The following is an 18,434-nucleotide window of genomic DNA, read 5'->3' as shown; positions in this document are numbered from 1 at the left end:
ACAGGAGAAGAAACTCTCCCTGACTTTGGTTGCATAATTTATACAGATGTCTGAAAACATGTATATAGATTTGCTTGATTTAAAATGAGAATGAAGAAACATGAAGACAGCTCCTAACTTTAGACTATACGCTATTTGGAAATTAATAAATTCTTGATGTTTTGCAATTATGCTGTGAGCAGTGTTGTATTTTCTTAGAGCTCAGCACAACAGGAAGAAAGTAATGGGACAAACAGATAAATACGCAACATGAAAGAACTCAGGCAGGGGACCCACGATTCCCATGGGGTCCTGTGAAACCTCCCAGAAGAGCAATGCCTCAATCGCCTCTAAGTCCAGAGGCAAGAGGACTTTCTCCTCTGTCACGTGACAGAGATCGGGGCGCCAGGTAGAAAGGGTCGTTGCTGCATTCCCCCATGATGCTGAGCCGGTGAGGGATGGCAGCCGAACAGTGCCCCGTCCCCTCCTGCCATCCCCAAGCCACCACAAAAACAATAACCATGTGCCAGGATCAAGCACCTGCTCCACCACTGCTGGAGAGAGAGAACGGTTTCTCTTGGTGTCGCTCATAAAGACAGACCCACAGATCTATTTCTCTGCAGCACCGTGTCTAGTCCCAGCTGCCCGTGACAACAGAATTGCCTGTACATAGCACGGCCTCTAAGAATTGTGTCTGATTGTCATCGAGCGCAACACGGAATGTAAACGTTATGGTTATAAAGGCTTTAACCCCAGGTTGCAGACAGTCAGTGGAGATCGACAGGGACCATGCGACCTAAAAGATTGCACGACTGTGACCTGCACTTATGCAGCTGCGCACACGGACGCAGCAAGGCGACACATGGACACAGGTCACAAGTGTTACCAGGACAAGCCACCTCCTGCTTGGGCACTCAGGGGCAGAGTGATTTGTTCCCCTGGGCCATCGCATGTTTTTTATAATGTTGTTGTGTCTTCGCATCTAAAGTAAATGAGGGAGAAGACAAAAAAGCAGCTGCAAAATGGTTCTAGTCTGACTCCTTTGTATGCGGAGCACCGGCACACTTCTGATAGCGTCCACGATAAACGGAGCTAGAGTCAGGAATCGACTCTGGGGGATGGCAAACTTGATAATGTGCACAAATAGTCTGAGCTGTGAAGTCCTACTGCCTTCAATACGTACCTCACATAAACCTTGGCTGATCAAGGCTCACAGAAAGCTTGAAGTAAACTTCACCTAACAGTGATACGCACGCTACGCTGATCTCAATAATATGCACCATAAATCTGACTGTGCTGTTTAAACAAGGCCTACAGGCTTGATACAGCTTGTTCACTTCGCATAAATTGTAAGACAGATGAAACCAGCTGCAACAAAGAAAAACGTCCTTACAAAGGCAGAGCAGCTGGCTGCACTGTGCAGCTATTTGAAATCTTCTGAACATCCATCCTTCTCTTACACGATGCAGCCAGTCAGTGCCTGTCTGGAAATTACTCCTTTGCTGTCACCTCATCAGTCAATAAAAACTTGTAAGAAGAGACTTCAACTTCATCTAAATGAATAACCATCCAAGATAGATTTATTTCATACACAGGGAAATCCGAAGAGCCTAGAAAGACTGGGAAGAAAAAGATACCTGTTCAATCCCACTTCAAAAATTGCATAAAGCAAAATAAATAAACCCACAATGAATAATAATTAAAAATATATTACAACTACTAAAAAGTTCACTAGCCATCTACATAAGAGAATAAAGGAATGAAGAGAGCTGTCAGGTGGTGAGGATGGAGTCAAGACGAGATAATCCAGCTACAAACCATCAAACTGTTTCAACTTTTAATACTGCAAAAATACTTGCTAGCAGTTATTGCATCTAAAGAAGCGACACTCAAACAACTTATTGTGTTCAAGCTAGGGGGTGTGCACAGCAGCGGGGGCTGGGGGGTGGAATCCAGCTAATTCTAATATAGCAGAATTTCAGCAGAGCCCCAAACTTCCAGTCATTCACTGTCCTTGCCGCCGGTAGGAAGGAGGTCAGACTGCATCTTTGGAGGTGACCGGTAGCTCCCAAAGAGACCGTTCGAGACCCTGTTGCACACCCAACTGCCGCCCCCACGAAGGAAACGTTTGCGGCAGACGCCAGATAGACTCAGTTCCAGGGGCCAGGAGCGGGCGCAGCAGAGGAGCACAAACCCCCCTCTCCCCCATCCTGCTCTAACCTATGGCTCCCGCCAGCTTCAGCTCCGAGCTCTTCCTCTCTTCTGCAGACCACAGAGAGGAAGGCCGGAGCTGTCACAGAAAACTGAAGAGACTGTCGGAAAAGGCCATGCCTGGTCTTCCTTCCACCGGCCAGAGCAGCGCTCTGGGAGCTGGCAGGAAGGTGCGACGGCAGCCGGGCAGAGAGCGGCAAGAGCCCTGTCTGCAGCGGCCAGACCCCCCGGAGCGGGCTCAGGCCCCAACAGGAGCGGCAAACAGGAGCCAGGAGGCAGACGCCCACCTGAGCTGCACAGCAGCGGTAAGCAATGCAAACCCCCAGAGTCAGCACAAGCACAGAGCGACCCTACTGCAGAATGGCTACGGTCCCTGTCCTTTTGAGGTTGGAGGGAAGAAACCACAGGTCCAACACTTATCTCCCACCGTCTGCCAAAAATACACAAGTGCCTCTTCCAGCTCACCTTTGACATCCACACAGAGGTGAGAGCTATGGGTTTTAACGGCCAGTGAGAACTTCAGCTGACAGGAGAACTGCTATCGCCAAACCAGTACCGCAGCTAGGCTGACACCGCCCAGATCTCCAAATAAAAACATAGCACCACCTTGAACGTTTTTATTTCACAATTCTATTCACTTCTCCTCATAAGTTTTGAGCCAAAAATACCTAATTTGGCTCACATTTGTAAGTATGTTTAGAATGAGCAAATCATACCTTTAAAAACTAACAAGCCATGAGCAAAAACATACCCAGCGTCGCCTTCGCGATTCCTGCATTTAAAGGAACTGCATCACTTACCTTGCCTTGCCAGAAGCACCTTTAGTTACGCACTTGTTTAAGATTACTTCTTTCTTCTCCAATTTTAGTAAGATGCTACATCTTTTGGTCTGTACCTTGTACTCCCTGCAGTGACTTTGCCTTTCTCCTGCAGGCTGCTTTAAGAACTTTGGACCACACCTCTCTCTAAACTCCCTTAAAGCAGAAAAAGATGAGTAAATTGTTTCTCTGCAATTAGTTAAGAACTTTATTGCTCTGTGAGACTTGGCTATGAATTACACCTATGAATTTTTTCTTTGTACTTCCCTCTAGAACACAAATTTTAGCATGGGGGAGCCAAACTGCTCCCAGGGTGTTTATTATTTACCTTTTCTAACAAAATCAGCAGAGACAGAAGCTTTAAATCCTGCATGCCAAACCCCAACAGTTTACACATCCAAATATAATCCTTTACATTCAAAAGGTACTTGCCCTTCTTCATGGGATGCAATTAGAAAGGAAATAACACATCCTGAAATGGGTACGGTAGATTGAGATATAAAAACACCCCACAAACAAGCCAGGATGAACAGCCACTACACCACTATTTTCACTGTATGCACAACCTCAACACCTATGTACAATCAGGAAAATGTAATTAATATTTTCGTAAAAGTCTATTTTCTAGAAATTACCAAACAATCAAAAGTAATCACACACTTGAAACAGTTCTTTTCAGCGTATTTTTCACTTTTATTTATAAAAACAGAAGCTCCTTTAAAGTGTACAGTTAAAAATCACAACTGTAAATTCAACCACAGCTGAATATTATTTCAATAAAATATTCCCATCAACTGATGTAAAAAGTCATTCGACTGTGATTTAAAACTCTATTCAGCTGGAAGATAAACTTACCAATACATTACATATTCAGCAAATACTTATTGCACGCTGTAAAAAATACACTGGGGTCCCTCCTGTTCATAGCAATGCCATGAAAATATTCGCACATCAACTTATCTTTTAAAAACATAATTCTATATTTATGAACGCAACAAAAAAATTGCCAGCGAAATCCATCAAGGGGCTCCAAACTGCTGATGCCCCCACAGGGGGTAGTAACCGCATCATTTACCGTACTTAATGTGTTTTCCCTTTGATCACCAAAAAAGTGACCTTCCAAGCAGCTGTAAACTGTCTGCAACATTTTAATTATGCCAGGCAAAACAAAGTCACGTAAACAAAATAACATGTGCAAATCTGGCTGCAATATTTACTCCAGTGGTCTTTCTGATCAGAACTGGATCTCACTTCGACTACTCCAGCAAAGACTGAAAGGTTAATATAAGCTGAAGTAGTAACTACCGGCTCCTGAAAACTTACGGAAATGAGGTCCTTCCCAAAAGGCTTGATAAGGCATTTGACTGCAAGATGTTATGGTTCTAGCAGGGTAAAGAGTAGCTTGGGAAACCGTTTTTTGTCCTAAACCTGGTTTTACAGCCAAGACTGTGTTTTTGGGCAAATAATTTAGTTTTGTTGTCACACATGGCACAGATTCACCCCTTAATTTCATGGTATTCTTCTCCCATACCATTTTTTTCTGTAATCCAGGACTAGTGTAGCCGCAGACAAGGAATCCTGCACCCAAGATTAAGCCAGAATTACAAACTTGGAATTCAAACTCCTAGGCACGCGCACCTTCATTACACATGGTCATAGGGCCTGGTGTTCACAGCACTACAAGAACTGTCTAGGATTTCTGCTGCTGTACAATCCTACAGGGCACAAATTCATAGTAGTAGGGGGTATGAGAAGGGTTAACATCTCCAAACATGAAATACATTTAATACAATCAAGTTTCTACGTACAGGTCAACATCTTGACCACTTGCAGCGAGGACAGCACAGGACACAGTGAGTGAAGATCCCCGAATTATACTCGCGGATTTGGTATGAACTGGGGCTACGCATCTGTGCAAGTCCTTTGTGTCTCTGCCTCTGTTTATACAACTGCGAAAACGATAGTAGTCTTTTTGACATGTTTCCAGACCTATGAATGAAAAGCATTATTCATGTGTTAGGTACGTATTACCATTCTCCTAAACCACGTCCCACTGTTTTATAAAACGGATGACATCTATGCCTGCTAAGACATCACAAACCACCTCATTTTCATACTCAGGAAACAAATAGTGGAAATAATGTACAACAAAGGACTTGATTATCTAAACTCCACTTCTGGCTTACACTTTTAAACTACTTGGAAGGAGATGGCTGTCCTTACCTGAAGTATTCAAAGTATTTCACTAAGTCTCAAAAGACTTAGTGAAAAAACCAGTCATTTTAATTTAAGCACAGCTAACTAGAAAGGATTCTAGTGCATCACTCTAATTTGACAGTTAAGTTAGTTAAGAACCTTCCCAATTAAGAAAAGAACCTATACACAAAGCATCTTATTACATGTTTTAGAGCAAATATTTTAGGCAGCGTGGTTATAAAGCAGAATACCATATTTGAGAAGTGCTGGAAATAGATTAGGACAGGTGTAAGGTATTGCCCACATTCTCCTACTTGAGTACATAGCTTGATATATGTAAACACCTATTGAAGGCTCCTATTTTAAGAAGCATTTAAAGTTTGAACACAAAAAGTACTGAGGATGTGTGGTCCTCTGCTGATTTACAACACTTCAGAAAAAAACAACTTCAAGCTGAAAAAAAATGAAAGACGAAGAGAAAGCAATATGTATAAACAGAGCAGGCAAGCATACAGTAAAAAAAAACAAAAACAAACCAAAACAAAAATAACCAAAAGAACCCTGCCTGAGTCAAATTAGCCTCGAAAACTTAAAATTCTGTAAAAAATCTTTCCCTGAAATAAGCTTTAATGACAAAGATTGTCACTGAATTGATTTTAAAAAGTAACAAAACCCTTTAGATAAATATAGTTTTCCTTCAATGATCTGCAGATCACAGTATTTTTAACTTATTCAGGAACTTGAGGCTTACTAGTAAGTGAAACTAAATAGTGAAAATCCTTCACATAGCAGGAAAGTTACACAGAACAGAAGAGTGAATAATGTGTTACATTCTAAAACTCTTTGCTGAGAAGGCTAAGGTGATTAATAACACCACAAGGAAAATCTGATTACATCCAGCTTTGATAAACCAAGGGGAAATCAGACAAAATTTGCTAGGTTTTAGTGAAGCGTGTCCTGCTTGAAGAGCACTCTGAGACATTCAGCTTTAAGCTAGAACTATCAACGGGAGAACGAGTCCTTCAACACACTGAAAGTAGTTACCACTTTCCATATAACGAACTCACACTATGCACAAACTCATTTTTTGTCCATGGATTTCAACAGTCAGAGGACTCCATTATAAAGAAAGAGGTTAAAGCTCGTACAGGAAGTCAACAGTGATAAGAAATAATGACTATGTGTTTTGATGTTCAAGTTCGGCTCCACAACGTATGACCCTTCAAGAAAGTAGAAGAAACGAAGCTCAAGCTCTTTTTGTTTTTGGCATCACAACAAAAACAAAACAGGGAAATGGCTCAAAATTTCCCATTCACTGTCTGGATTCAAGTCATCTAACTGCTCTAATATAACAACAAAAAAATTAAGATGCAAATCTTCTTCCAGAGCACTAGCAACACAAAAGACTGCATGTAGCTACCTGAATTGATAACTAGGCTATAGGTTCCTTGATAGAGAAGGTTTTCCACAAGTCTCTTATTAAAAAGCAGATCCTGTGTAAGGAAATAACTCCTGAATTGTTACTTCCTATTTTTTTGGATTGATATTTATAATTTAATCTCTAACAGATTTGCAACCCAGTTACCCTCAATTAATTCTAAACACTTATCTTGAGAAATGCAGCTTTAAAAGTGAAAGCTATAAAACAACTTGGTTCCAAAACACTTATTTGTTGGGCACAAGCTGGTGAAAGGCATTTTGATACAGAATAACTTGGTCAGTTTTCAGCTGGTCATTAATAAGCACATTGGATTCTTGAACCAGCTGCAGTGACTTTAAAGCCTCAGAGTATGAGGATCTTCAGTTTAGGCCTTTAAATACTGAACAAACAAAAATGAAGAGCACTCTGTTGTAGCTTGGTTTCAATGCTGGTTTCAACACGTCTGCCTCACTTGGCAAGTAAACATGCTCTCATTTGTCAGGTTCACTGTAGGTCCTTAACCACTGCATCTTCTCAGATTCTTACTTCCCAAGTTCAAACAAACAAGCCAAACCCAAAAAACCTTTGTATTTTGCTCAGAGTTGAGCAATCAAAAGTTAGAAATGTAACCCGTTCTGCACCAAGTCTGAGAGGTTGGGAAGGGAAATAGCCTCCCCGTGAAACACTGTCTTCAAAGCCATGCCAGGAGTGGAGGAGTAATGCAGGAAGATTTAGTTTCGCGTGTGCAACTGCTTGTGTTGGGAAGAGAGAGCCAGATAGATTCACTACTAGTACGTAGCAAAGCAGAGGAAAAGAGAATGGGAATTACACCAAGCAGTTTTACTGACACAAGTGCTGATGCCTTCAGCGTTGCAGGATTGGAGGCGATTTTCCCTTGTTTTCCATATTTTCATCAGCCATTGCAGCCTCACAACTTGCTTCCCTGATGTCACATGTAACACAGCCCTTTAAAAAGGAACAAGAACACAGTAATGTAAATCCTCCTTCTTATGAGTATATTTCAAAGAGTCAAATCCTGGCAGCATGATACGTTGCAATCTCTTCAAACCTCTCACCAATGGACTGAAGTCTCTTTAAAAGCAGAGATTATACAAATACCTTGTTTTCAGAAGCCGGTACTTGCACCTCCAACTTATCTTGTCTCAGAAATGAATTCTTTGGTTAGTGGAACATACAGTTTTAGCTTTGAGATAAAAAGGCATGTGACTTCTTGAACTTGAAGGCCTTATCTTTCAGTTTTATAAGCAAGCTGCTCATTAAGGATTTGGACTGCCAAATGAACAGCAACAACACCAACCAACAAAAAAAGGCTCAAACGCCCGAGTGTATGGACAGACTGGATTTTTCTTGTTCTTGAGAAATGGTATTCTTTGGTATTGAAATAAAATATTTGAAATGGTATTCAATAAAATAAAATAAAGTATTTTATCAAATAAAGTATTTTATTGAATATTGTATTTTATTTATATGAAATGGTATCCAATAAAATGAAATAAAGTATTGAAATGGTATTCAATGGTATTGAAATAAAGTATTTGAACAGAAAGCCCGCGTTTCTTTCTACTGTCAGAAGCCTGGTTGCATTCACAAAATGACAATGTATATTGGAAACATGACCTAGTGCTTAGGAACAGTTTTAGCACCTTAGATATCAAATATTTGTAATTGCATACCAATACATCTCTCAACATTTGAGATGTAAACATTCAAGCGAATTTTCTGCAAGACCACTAGACACAATTTTGCCATCTGAATCAAACACGTGCTCCTAACCACAAGATTTTTATCAACAAGATATTAGGAAAACAAAGACTAATTTTCTGGTCTTGTTCTAGAGCCATGGACGTAGACTTCTTAATTTTTGTGCTCTAAGAACAAATACCATAGCTCAGAACGCCATGTTTGAAAATACTAGCACATAGAGCATGCAGTGCTGTAACAGACATTAGATTTTCCTGCTGCACGAGTACATGAGTCCACTGTGCCTTGACATTTTCTGTACAACTCACCAGTGGAGCTCTAGATCTTTGTAGGACTAGTTCTGCCTTGGTCTTTTCTTCTCCATAGCACCTGTGAGCACTTCAAACTGATTACAATATTCTCTAACACATACTAATATAAATCAGAAGTAGTTTATCAGAGTGCCTTAGAGTTATACCAGATAAAATAATCAGGCATAAGACACCAAAACCGTTAAAGAATGAATCCACCTACAAATGCCTGCTATTTTTTGTGTTTCTTACTGTACGCCTGAGCCTCCTCTGTGATCATGAGCGTTTTTCAGCTTCAACACACTTGCTCTAATCTTCACAAACGTTACAGTGTTATATGCTGTTAAATCACAGCAGCAATCAACTTCATAAGAAAAAAAGCAAAAAATCTAACACCAACAGAAAAACCGTCACTAGATATGGACTCTTCTGTGAGGGCATGACACTGTTCCCATTCATCCAACACTGTTACTGAAGGGACTTTGCTACAGGTCGTTCCTACACAGAATTTGCATACCTTGAAAAAAATTATAATGGAACAACCTGTAGTTTGGCATTTCTCATCTGGCTAGCGTACTCAAGCTCGTTTCCTTCATATGTTTACAAGTAACATCACTGACCCCAGCGCTGTAAGACTGCATCGGTTAGAAACGGTACTGCCCCTGGCTAGCCAAGGCACGAACAAACAGCGCGTTCCTTCACAACTCCTTACTTGGGCGCTGATTTGCAGAGGGACAGTCTGGGTCTGGATCCACGTGTGCACCTCTGCAAGCTCCTTCTTTTGCCCATCCGTAAACCAAGGCTGCTGCTTCCGCATGACTGTCAGCTTCTCCAGATCCTCCTTTAAAACTTCCTCTTTTATTCTGCAGATAACAGACACCTGTGAACACAGCTGTACTAAATGAAGCAAGGCAGGCACTGATTATAACCCCGCTGGGAGAACCTCTTCACCAGTACCTATGGCTGAAGTCTAGACATCATCAGCCATTGAAAAGAAACTACCTTATTTGCTTTATAAGTCTTCTTTCAACACTGGTCTGTGTGTGGGGGTTTTGTGGTTGTTTTTGTTGGGGTTTTTTTGGTGTTTGCCGTGGGTTTTTTTTTTGTTTTGTTGTTTTGGTGTTCTTTTTTAAAAATATGGACTCTTATTACAAATTATATACAAGCTAATTGCAAGCAACCTTTATGCATTCAAAGTACAGGACAACAACCAATCCCCGTACCACTTCAGCAAAAAGGTTACGCGTTACCGTATTTTAACTGATGGGGGAAATGGGGAAAAAACTGACAAAAGGAAATAACCAGGGCATAAAATGCACAAACAGTAAATTAATACCAACGAAACTCCAAGAAGGTGTATGTGCACTATTCCCATGGTCTTATTTGTAATTCTACAGTTCTATGCACTATTCCAAACTACATGTCAGAAATTGTTGATGTTTTCCAACCTGTTGGGCATTTGGTAAGTCATTAGAACTCGCTCAGGTGTGTGATCCATCATCACCCAGGCTGACTCATGTTTGGATTTATGAGCTGTCCCTTTTTCTTCTGCTTCCCGATTCTTCTCTTTTTTGGAAGCTTCAGAAGAATCATTACTGGCAAAATACTTGCTGCTTTTGCCACTACCTGCTGAGAATTACCACGAAAAAATAAATGAATTCATATGCCTGAGAAATCCTAGTAATTCAGCACAAAAAGTAAACCAACATCAGTTCTTTATATATACAGAAAAGCATATTCTTGTGAGCCAGATCTGTAATATGAACACAGGTACTCCCAGATGACTGCTCTAGCAAGTGATTACTACCTATTGAGAATTCAAAGATAAAGTGCATTCTATTAAGTTACTCAAGATCTCCAAAGCTCTATTTACTCTTCTCAAAATTAATTGCCTCAACTTCTCTGCTTCTGTTTCAGGAATTCCTGCTCTAGGCAGATTTACTTTTACTCAGATAAGATGTAAGCCAGTATCTAATGCAGAGAAAAGTGATAATGAGCAAAATGAAAGGGTGACTTACAGGTTAAAGGAATAGCTGCTTAGATTCCCACTTTGAACTACAGAGACTGAAACAAACTTGGCTTCAAACACTGCAAGCTGGTGAAAAGTAAAGACTACACATCCTCTTACAGGGACTTCCCATTACAGGATCTTGTTATGAATTACCAACACGTTGGCAAGCCATCTAGCACCAAACATCCAAATCTCGAACTTTCCTACCTGTGCCACAACCAGAAGTCTCGTTGGAGCGAGAGCCTAAAGAACCAGATAAAGCTGATCCGCTGCCTGATGCTGCTGAACCTGTACCCGACTGCGAGTCCTCGTACAGCGAGCGGTCGGTAAACTCACTCGAAGCACAATGGCTAGCACTGTTACCACTATCTTCTGGATCATTGTTCTGGAGACAAAAATCAAAGCAAACACATTCATGGAAGTTACATTTAAGTTTGAAAAACGAAGTTCATGCATTTACTGAATTTGTCACATGTTGACTAAGTTCTCATATGAATTCAAGAGGTTTGGAGTTTCTAGCTCTGAAAACGAACGGCCACCTAGAACTCAGGATAGCACTCTTCATGGATGAAATCAAGAAGCATCTGGACTCTACTGATTTCTGCTGTAGATCCTTCCCCATTGGGTCCAGATATTGTACTGTTGCATTAAGTTAATATTTTCTGCTGACAAGAGAGCAGGAGTCAGTTCCCTCCACGTCCTGTTAGATGGCATGAAGCAGCCACATACATCAAACAATGGTGGACTACAGGGAAAATGAGAGTATTCCCCTGATTCACTGTGTAAAGCTCACCACTTCAGCAGCTACAGGTACACAACTCCCCTTTCGGGACCCTACCCTGCAGTTTCAGCTGATCCAGCCTTTCCAGCCCAATCTGGATTCAGGAGCCAGCATTTTTTTCCTTGCCTGCAGAGCTCAGATTCCTGCCTCTGAGTTTACCGCGGAAGTTGGAGAGGCCTTTTCTATGCCCATGTACGGAAACCGACCCACACGGATCCCTGTTCTTCGTTCATTAGCTGCATCCCTGGGAGACAGAGGGAGTAATTAGAAGTGTATCTTCCCTTTGTTTTGGTTCTCCACAGAGACTGTGGGACTGGGTGAAAAAGGATGCGAATTGCGCAGCACTAACCAGGTTCCACATGCACAAAAGCCCCAAGCCCACAATGGCTGCCGACAATTTAATTGAAAAGGTTGCAGCCAAAATGCTGAGCAAAAGCGGCTTGTGGCAGCCTACACCAGATCTCACATTTCTGTCATTTGTTAAGTGCCAACACTGTACTGTTACAAGTTCCCGCAGGCGCAAGTAAAACCAGCTTTCTCCGCCTCCTGTGCTATTTGTGCCCTGCAGTCTACACAGCACAGCCACTGGAAAAAGCAGCTAGCAAAATCTGGTGACCCTGAAACAGATCATCATCACTGGTTGTGGTGACTGAACACCATGAAAGTCAGGGCTTCTCCTCCACATTAAAAATCTGTTACTTACACATTCAGGTTCTGCATGTGCTTTAACATCAGTACTAATGGAAAGCTCCATAGGTTTTGGCAGCTCTTCTCGAAGCAAATTCAGCTGTAGTGGGGAGCTGCTCCGTGAGCTACTCAGCAGGAGGGCCGGGTCACGCTGGCCCTCTTGCTGGTCCTCCATGGATGCGGCAGGAGAGGCTGGAAAGGGCTGACCCACAGAACATGGCGCCATTGGTGATGGAGCAGGAGGACAGGGAGCTGGAGGTAGCGTAGTGCATGGATATGAAGAGGGGGGATAAACACACAGAGGGCTGGGAAGAAAGACGTATTGAGGCATCTGAGCATACATGGGGAAACTCTGGAAGAATACAGCCATAAACGTGCCTATGTTTGGGGGATAAAGTGCTGGGCACGACTGTGCTTCACAGCATAGTTGTGACAATGACATGGGCTCAGGTTTTAATGAGCGAATGGCAAGCTCCTCTCCTACAGGAGAGGCTGGAAAACTAGATAGTGGTTCCGAACAGCCAGGAAATCCCACAGGAGGAAGGACATTCATACTGGAGGCGCTCAGATAGGACACTTCTGAGGGAGAGAACGACTGTTTCTGAATTGTTCCCTTCTCACATGGAAGACTATTTCTATTTTTACTAGAAGAGTGGCTTTCTGAGGACTGTCTCTGAGGTTTCTGGCGCTTGAATTTTCCATGTTTGCCTTTTTTACAGGTAGCTGGGCTCATCTGCTTTGAAGGAGAATCTCCTAAGGAGGAAGAAAAATAGACACATTCACTGAAATGACCGACCTAGGGGGGCGAAAAGAAGAAAGAAAAAGAAAAAAAAAGAGAAAAACCACACAGATAATTGAGTGTGCTTATTCTGAGAGCTGACTTTCCTCTGGATAATTCTCCCATACACTAGTGATGGATTTGCCGACACATCCACAATATTTTCCTTCACGTCATCCATTTTGTTATCAATCATTTTGGCTTATTCCAATCAAATCTTTTACATTCCTTCGAGGGGAGCCAGTAAACTACTTGGGATTTGCAGGGTTTTTTGGAATAATTATCTGCTTTGTGAAAAGTCTACGATAGCAACATCCAAGACGGAGCAGACCACCTGTGCGGGCAATGCTGTTGTCAAGCCTTGGGAAGTATTCCGCTTGCAGCCATAGTATGATACTCACTAAATCATACCAAGAACCAGACTCTACTGTTAGGTCGGTCTTTGTAAATCATCTAATATGCCTCTGTTTGTCAAAGCTGCTGCCTACCTTGGCCACAGGAATGTCCGTTGTTACTTCTGCTCCCCTGCTGAAGGTAAGTCCTAAAGGGAGAGAGCAAGATCCTCTGGCGGAACTTGTCAACGTAGTTCTGCTCCTCCTTTTGAGTGTGGGCTGACAGCGTCTCTTTTGTTAGCCCAACGGGCTTTAAGTCCTCAGGTACTGCAGTGAGATTCTGAGCAGTCACAGGAGGCAGCTCAATTTGTTCACTTCCAACAGTGGTATCCTCCATTGTAGTCACTTCTTTGAAGAGGGAAGAAAATAAATCACTCACTCTTTGCTCTGGCCTTCTGGTGTGAACTCCCACAACACCCAGAGGGTTACACAGAAAATAATCTTGTCTGAGCTACCGAGCAGATAGAGGCTGCAGAGGCGGGGGGAGAAAACACCCTTTACACTCAAATATAAACTCAGCAGATTACTTTGCATTGTCTGGAAAACTTAAAATTCACTTTGAAGTTAGAGAGGCACTTCTTTCTTCCTACTTTCTTAGTGTAATGGTAGTTAAATACTCATTTTTATGCTTCTTTCTGCATTAAAATGAAGTAACACTGGCCCATAAGTTATTTTTATTTTAATCCTCAATGGCCAAAAGTGCATTATTGTGTTTGAGATATATGTGATGAAGTTAAAGGGGAAAGGAAATAAGAGCACTCTGTTAAAACTAGGTTTTATTAAAATAACGAAAAAATTTCCAGGCTCAAGTTTTCTTCACAGTGCCCCTAGACGTACCTTAATTATATTTCAGAGTATCTCAAAATGGACAGACCTTTCTCACTGTGTACTTCAGATTGAAAACATTGTATAAATATAAAAATCCGTGAGGTGGTGTTTTGCAAGTGTGAACACTACCTGATTCGGGGTGTGGGACATGCACTATAGTGCTGCTGTAACTGCACTGGCTGGTGACAGACACCACACTTGGAGCCTTGTTGGACAGGGTCAGGTCTGCCAGAGGAGCTCCAACCACGCCCGCGGCTGCCTGGTCCTTCAGCGTCTCTTCCTGATCAGCAGATTTTGGAGTTTGGGAATTATCTGCTGAAAGGATAGCAGTATCTATTGGTAAATGACAAAGTTTCTATATGGAATTTCTTTCCAAGCACTGTGCTCCCAATCCATTGAGTCGGACTTGTTCAGAAACAACCGGTAACTATGCAGACTATTAGGTAAGACAGTCTTACATACAAATGAATGTAACACTCAACATTCATATGCCAGTGCAATGTCAGCACGTACTAAACACGCTACAAAATGACTGAGCCACAGAAGGTTCGCTTAGCAACAACAAACACGAGTTCTTTTGATGCATTCTACCTTCAAAGACTTAATATTGTAGCTTATGCTTAATTGTGAGATCTAGACAAGGTAAGCAAGTGTTTACCACATAACCAAAATACTTGTGCTGTTAGCGTGACAACAATTCAAAAAGTGGACATCAACCTTGGAACGTACAATAGTGGCACATAAAAAAATAAATCAGTTGTTGCGGTTCTGTTATGATTGTCAGTATACTTTGTGCTACCTTCCAATGCCTCGACTTCCTGCTGACTTTGCTGGACTTGCTTGTCATCTTCTGAAGATGACGATGATGTATTTGCAGAAGATTTACATTTCCTTTTCAATGCTGGAATACTGCAGCTCTCTAGGTATCTGAAATAAAAGCATATCACAGGAAGCTCTCCCTACTTTGTGTTTTTTCTCCATTTGGAGAGACAAACATTTGAACAATCCAAACTGGAGATCCAGGGGTCGTTAACTAGTATTTTAAATTCACTGCAGGAAGCTCTGGACACATATCTGCTTTCCAAGGAGCATTTTAAATAAAATCTATCAGTTACTCTTAAAAAAAAAAAAGAAAGAAAAGAAAAAAGAAAAAAAAAGAAAAAAGAAAAAAGATGATGTTATCCACTTGGTTAAATATTACTGACATTTGACAAATTGTATCAACTTTCTGTTTTATATGGATGTACTCAAAGCACATATTGAGAAGACATTGACATATTATGCCCAATGAAATTCTCTTAAACTCCTGTTGCACCAACGGTGAAACTACCAGTAGACAAATGTCAATAGTTGGAAACAGAATCTTAGGCCCTAAACTATTCATTACTGTGTAACTCACATTGACTGAAATTTGGGATGGATTGCCCAGAGAGGCAGAAAACTTTACAATCAATCCCAAATTTATCTCACAACTGAAAACCCAGTTACCTTCCACCAATTAATCTTAAACTTATATCACTAAAATCGCTCCATAGTTTATTACCTGATGATACTATCAACACAATTGATCTGCTGATAGGAAGGAACACGCGGAGTCTTCTTTGAATCATCATAAAATGCATTGCCTGGTTCTTCTGTGCTATCGCTTCTCAATGTCTGAAGAAAACAGGAAGCAGCGTGCCTCTTCCCTAGAAAAGCAGAAATCCTCAGAGAGTGCTCTCAAAGGCATCTAAACACCACCCCCACTGAGACACACACATATATATACACTAGGAGATAGATATAGAGATATATATATAAAATACAGGAACACATGGCCTACGACAGCACAGCTCTCAATACTAAATTGTTCTCAATTGACACGTTTCGAGGCAGTGGAAAGAATGTGGAATGTGGAAAGAATGTGGAAAGTTATTGTATCTGCTGAGGTTTTTTTGGGGTGGGGTTGGTTTTTTTTAGTTGATTTTTTCTTTTAAAAAAACAACAAAACAAACAACAAAACACCTCCCACATTCGTGCCATGCTAAAACACTATCTTAAATTCTTCAGCATAACACCAGCTAGCAAAACACATGGCTATAGATACACAGGAGTTCCCGTTACCTTAAGGATCATAATTACATTAGCTCACCTCCTAGCATTTCTGAGCCCACAGCCTGATCATTTCCATTCTGCGGCTTGCTCCTTGACGCAATATACAGCTGCTGTCCCAGATTCTTTATCCGGTTGACATCTGCGCAAACTTGTTGCAATGTCATCTTGAGATACGCGAAAACGTGAAGTCAGAATAAAATTAATAAAAAGAGGCCATAGGAGACTGTTAAGAAGGGTTTGGGTTCTTGTACTCTCCAAACTGAAAGGGAGCGGGGACTGTCAGTCTAAGCCTGGTGTCTATTGGTATTTGTAAATTTAATTAATCTAATTATCATGGTTAATTTAATTAAATTAACTATGATAAAAGTTCAAACACCCTCAACATTTGAATGTTTTAATCACAGATCATAGAATCGTCGAGGTTGGAAGGAACCTTTAAAATCAGAGTCCAACCATCAACATAACCCTGCCAAACCCACCACTACCCCGTGTCCTTCACGTCTGCCCGGCTCTTCAGTACCTCCAGAGATGGCAACTCCACCACTGCCCTGGGCAGCCTGGTCCAGTGTTTGATAACCCTTTCAGTGAAGAATTTTTTTCCTAATATCCAGTCTAAACCTCCCTGACGTAACTTGAGGCCCTTTCCTCTTGTCCTATCGCTTGTTACTTGGGAGACTGATACTGATGCAAGCCTTGAGAGCGGGAATAAGCTGATGACTTACCCAGGAGCCTCACAAGGAAACTAGGTAATTGCAATGTTTGTTTTAGGACAGTACTGTTTCCACTCTTTTCTATAGCAGTTTACGCTGTACCTCTAGTGCCCTTTTTAAAACAAATCAGACAATCCCAAGCAAACAGAAACCCTTTCACATGCATCAATCCCCTTTCTGGTTGCAAAGTTCTTCTACTTTTTTCTCCGAGTCCACTGGTTCTTTGAGAAGGCTGATCTTAAGCAAGTCTTCAATTTACTTTGGTGAACTACCGTAGTAGCTATCTGCTCATTTTAGTCAGCAAAATTAAGGGCAAAAACCAAAAGCCAGCATTCCGTAATTAACCAACTGAAGTACACTTGGCTTGAAAAAAGCTATATCTTCCCACTTCAGTAAAATTCACGATGAGTGGTGCACATGTACACGATAAAAATTTTCATTTTTAAAACCGTACTTTTACTACTCCGCAGGCAGTGACTCATTTATAGACTTACTGGTTCCTGTACTTCCTCTGTGCAATTCCCATTGGAGTCACTCGAAGACGCTATGCTGATATAGTGCTCATAAGAGCCACTGCTTCCAAGGCTTCCATAACCACTGGAAACATTGCTGTGCACTGGCTGTATGAGGGAAAAAAATAGTACTTAAAAAAATCATCCTCTTTGAGAACAAAAAGAAGGGAATAATACACTTTGCAACACAGAACTTCAAGTAAACAAAGAAAATTAAGTGAAAAGTCAGTATTGCTCTGGGCTCTACCACTTGCTTGGGAAAAATTCTCTACTGTGCTTAAAGCTGTTTCAGGATGCAGATTTATCCTTCCATATAATGACTTGGCAAATATGTCAAACAAAATATTTTTCTCTAATGAGGTGGGCAACCCAGAGCCATATTTTTAATGCTGTCACACAAGCTTGTCTCCAATCAGAACTTTCCTTTCAGACCTTTTAACAGATTATCCCCAAAGTAGTCTGCTAAACAGACCCGCGTTTCTTTAGCCTCTCATTCAGAAGGCCAGCCAATGTTCTGAAATTCTTTCTTCTTTACCTGCAGGAGCAGCTTGTAAATTTGTCCTTGCAATTCTCTTATCTCTTTCTCAACACTGCTCATTTCTTTACTTCTTGCAGCAAAGACATCTTCATTCAGAGGGCTTCTGGAGAGAGCCAACAAAATTTCACTGTTAATTTTAAGTTGATGAAGAAAAGCCAGCTATAAAAAGAGTTAGAACAGATTTTTTTTTTTTTTTAATTATCATTATTTTATTTTGACTGCTTCGCTGAATCAACGCAAAGGGATGTAATCTGTTCCACTAGCAGCTCTGCCAGGGGAGCAGGGCGGTGCTAGGAGAGCAGCGCTTCACGGGAAGCTGCGGCGAAGTCAGTACCACCACCACAGTGACCCCAGTAAAGGCTGACAAGCATCTACCCCTCTGCCGCCTTCCCTCAGAAGACAAATTCACACCCCATAGTGTCTTGAATAAAAGATCACTTTGAAAAGTCAAAAGGTCACCCCAAAAA

At 41.4% G+C, this 18,434-nt stretch overlaps 1 protein-coding gene across 7 annotated transcripts in view; it reads right to left on the bottom strand.

Annotated features, from left to right (window-relative positions):
- Positions 1-3,684: 3,684 nt before the first annotated feature.
- Positions 3,685-18,434, bottom strand: part of PER3 (period circadian regulator 3) — a 24,011-nt gene continuing 9,261 nt past the window's right edge. The window contains exons 10-23 of one of the 7 annotated variants that reach the window (XR_012590138.1): positions 17,965-18,070; positions 17,412-17,537; positions 16,245-16,371; positions 15,657-15,801; positions 14,913-15,040; positions 14,243-14,428; positions 13,382-13,633; positions 12,132-12,868; positions 11,486-11,672; positions 10,855-11,032; positions 10,085-10,265; positions 9,349-9,499; positions 7,473-7,590; positions 3,687-4,997 (exon numbers count right to left, since the gene is read on the bottom strand). Coding sequence is in view for 6 of the 7 variants with exons in the window: in XM_074609504.1 (XP_074465605.1) it covers positions 9,229-9,499; positions 10,085-10,265; positions 10,855-11,032; positions 12,132-12,868; positions 13,382-13,633; positions 14,243-14,428; positions 14,913-15,040; positions 15,657-15,801; positions 16,245-16,371; positions 17,412-17,537; positions 17,965-18,070 (2,437 nt within the window). In the remaining variant the exon portion in view is untranslated. Of the gene's footprint in view, positions 4,998-7,472; positions 7,591-9,094; positions 9,500-10,084; positions 10,266-10,854; positions 11,033-11,485; positions 11,673-12,131; positions 12,869-13,381; positions 13,634-14,242; positions 14,429-14,912; positions 15,041-15,656; positions 15,802-16,244; positions 16,372-17,411; positions 17,538-17,964; positions 18,071-18,434 lie in introns of those variants that run through there. The other 6 variants (XM_074609508.1, XM_074609510.1, XM_074609504.1 and 3 more) reach the window with 6 other exon arrangements.

The sequence above is a fragment of the Larus michahellis genome, chromosome 16 (genome assembly GCF_964199755.1).
Source record: "Larus michahellis chromosome 16, bLarMic1.1, whole genome shotgun sequence".
Classification (NCBI taxonomy): Eukaryota; Metazoa; Chordata; class Aves; order Charadriiformes; family Laridae; genus Larus; species Larus michahellis.
This window is presented reverse-complemented; position numbering and strand designations above follow the sequence as displayed.